At 31.5% G+C, this 2,589-nt stretch overlaps 1 protein-coding gene across 3 annotated transcripts in view; it reads left to right on the forward strand.

The window, feature by feature from the left end:
- Positions 1-970: 970 nt before the first annotated feature.
- LOC111401331 (protein DA1-related 1-like) overlaps positions 971-2,589 on the forward strand; it is an 11,252-nt gene continuing 9,633 nt past the window's right edge. For 2 of the 3 annotated variants that reach the window (XM_023029024.1, XM_023029025.1), the window contains exons 1-3: positions 971-1,232; positions 1,672-1,805; positions 2,449-2,560. In XM_023029024.1, the coding sequence (XP_022884792.1) occupies positions 1,059-1,232; positions 1,672-1,805; positions 2,449-2,560 (420 nt within the window). In that variant the 5' untranslated portion in view covers positions 971-1,058. The remainder of the gene's footprint in view (positions 1,233-1,671; positions 1,806-2,448; positions 2,561-2,589) is intronic. The other variant, XM_023029026.1, reaches the window with a different exon arrangement.

Below are 2,589 nucleotides of genomic sequence, written 5' to 3' on the forward strand. Positions count from 1 at the left end.
GGGGGAAAAAAAGTAAATTCAAAAAAAAAAAAAAAAAAAAAAAAAAAAAAGGTCAAATTTTGTGGGATCATTTGACCCCATGTGGGTCCGCCAGTGGTCCAATATGAATATATTGTCTGATTGTATTCAATTTCAGTGGCATATTGAGGTGGGGAAATTTTGTTTGTCTGCTTAATTATATTCACTTGGATTGGTAACTAGAAAATTTCTTGTCTTTTATCTATACATAATCTTATTTATTCAGAATTTAATTATATATGTGTCCCGACTTGTGGACTGTCAAGAAAAAGATTATAGAAGAAAAAGAAGTTAAAATTTTTATCAGTACAATACTATCAAATATTGTGCCGTTAAAATTTTGACATGGTTGGGTTAAAGTAAGTAGGAAGTTGTTAGAATCGAGGGCCATGCGCATTCTCATGACTCTTTTGTCAAAAAAAAGCAATTTGCTTAGCTATTACAATATATTTTGTTCCCTAGTTTATGGGAAAGTACCTTATTTTAACCTATGGTAGGATCATGTTCGGCCTGCTTTTAAGTGGCTGCTTTTCGACTTATTTTGCACTTACTGCAGAAATAAGTTAGAAAAAATGTCGCACATGTTTGAATAGTTGTTAATGGATAAATGACGAATATTTGATTTTCAACGAAGTACAAATGGAAGGGGTGATTGAAATATTAACTGCCCGTCAATTCTTGGTGTAATAGTGTTCTCGTACATTTACGTATGTTTTTCTTGTCAGCCTAGTACATTAGATTCCAAGATTTTTGATTGATTATTTAAAACAAAATGCTGCTTGAATTTTGGGGGAAGAATCCCTATTCTTTTCTATAATCCCTTTTCGTGTGGGAAATGTATATGCCACAGAAGTAAATTCACGAGGAAGAAGATATAGAAAAATTTAGTACGTTGGAAAGAACTAAAATAGAAATTACGTGAATCAAAACCCACATTTAGAATTATTCAGACTTTTTGTCTCTCTCTCTCTCTCTCCCTCTCCCTCTCTCTCTCTCTCTATCATCTTTCATAGAATATATTCTTCTTCCACTGCTTTATTATGTTGTTTGAAATTTATGCAGGTAAAGGCTTCCTCTACCACGAAGCAATCACTATTCCATTGATGGGTTGGTTTAGAAAAGTTTGTAAAGGTTCAAGGCATAAATTTTCAGAAGGGGAATATAATCGAAGACATGGTTCAAACACACAGGATAATTATCATTCCACTTCACAGGTAATCCTTGTTTCAAACTTTCTGAATTTGGTTTTTTACTTTAAAGTACATATGTAACATGGATTGATGAAAGTACTATAATGCAATTGCTCAAATCAGTTTCATTGTGAATTATGTATCAAATCGAGTATTAATAGGACATTTGTAATGACAAAATCAAGCCAAATCAAACTAGAGTCGACAAATTCTGGTTCATTTTTCCCCCGTCTTTTAAACTTTCAAGAAATTGATAAACTCTTGTCCATATAATTTTTTTATTTTTTATTTTTTTCCACTTTCAAGCTTTATGTTTGAAGCGAAAAAAAAATGTGAATGATTTTGGAACACATTTTAATTCAAGTAAATTAATATAGCTGGTTTAATTGATAAATTCTAGAAATATAATCCAAACATGAATCGAGAATTGGACATTAACCAATTAAATTTTAACTAATATCAGCTTGAACTGGTTGAGGCGGCATTGGAAAACGATGAACAACTTGCCAGAGCTCTTCAAGAGAGCTTGAATTTTGAGCCTGAATATGATAATACAGTCAGCAATAGCAGGGCCTCTTCCTCTTCATCAAGCTTAAAGTATGTATATATGCAATAAACGCAGTTTTAGTCCTCTCTCTCTCTCTCTCATTTATTTATTTATTTTTTTTAAGTTTGAATGTAATGAAATTCAAATATACCAAACGTATCATTGGAGTTATTGCATTTATTTAAAAAAAAAATTCCGCATAATTAAAACATCAACCGTGCTACGCGTGGGTCGTACTTTACAGGGTCGGTTCAGACAAGACACAGCAGGTAGGGTGGATGGTTCATTTTTGAAAAAAAAAAAAAAAAAATCACATGGAGCCCAGCGTCTGTAAAGACCCTATGGAAGTTTTATTTTTATTTTTATTTAAGCATTTTATAACTTCAATTAACAGAGTAATCCCATTATTTTCTTGTAGGCCAGGTCAGAAGCTCTATTAGTCACCGAAGTTATAACATTGTTTCATTTTGGTCACTGAATTAGGTTGTCAACAAATGAAATAGTTGATCTCATGAAATTTATATGGTCCTTATGTACTGATCCCTAGTATTTTGTCATTAATTGCTTAATTTCCACAATTAATCTTCTTTATTTTGTCTAATGTCCATTTGTTTTAGATTATTTTCCCATTTATTTCTTTTTCTAAAAGTTTTATTTTGCAATTAGATCCATAATTTTTGCTTAATTTTGCAGTGATTGTAACGCAGAGATTGATCATAAAAGCTCATTAAGTTATACGAGAGAACTTTGGCATGCCAGTCGTTTTAGATGCCATGAGTGCAACCAACTCATATATGATTCAGAGGTACAAACTATATAAATAAATATATATAT

Source organism: Olea europaea, chromosome 10, assembly GCF_002742605.1.
Source record: "Olea europaea var. sylvestris chromosome 10, O_europaea_v1, whole genome shotgun sequence".
Taxonomy (NCBI): Eukaryota; Viridiplantae; Streptophyta; class Magnoliopsida; order Lamiales; family Oleaceae; genus Olea; species Olea europaea.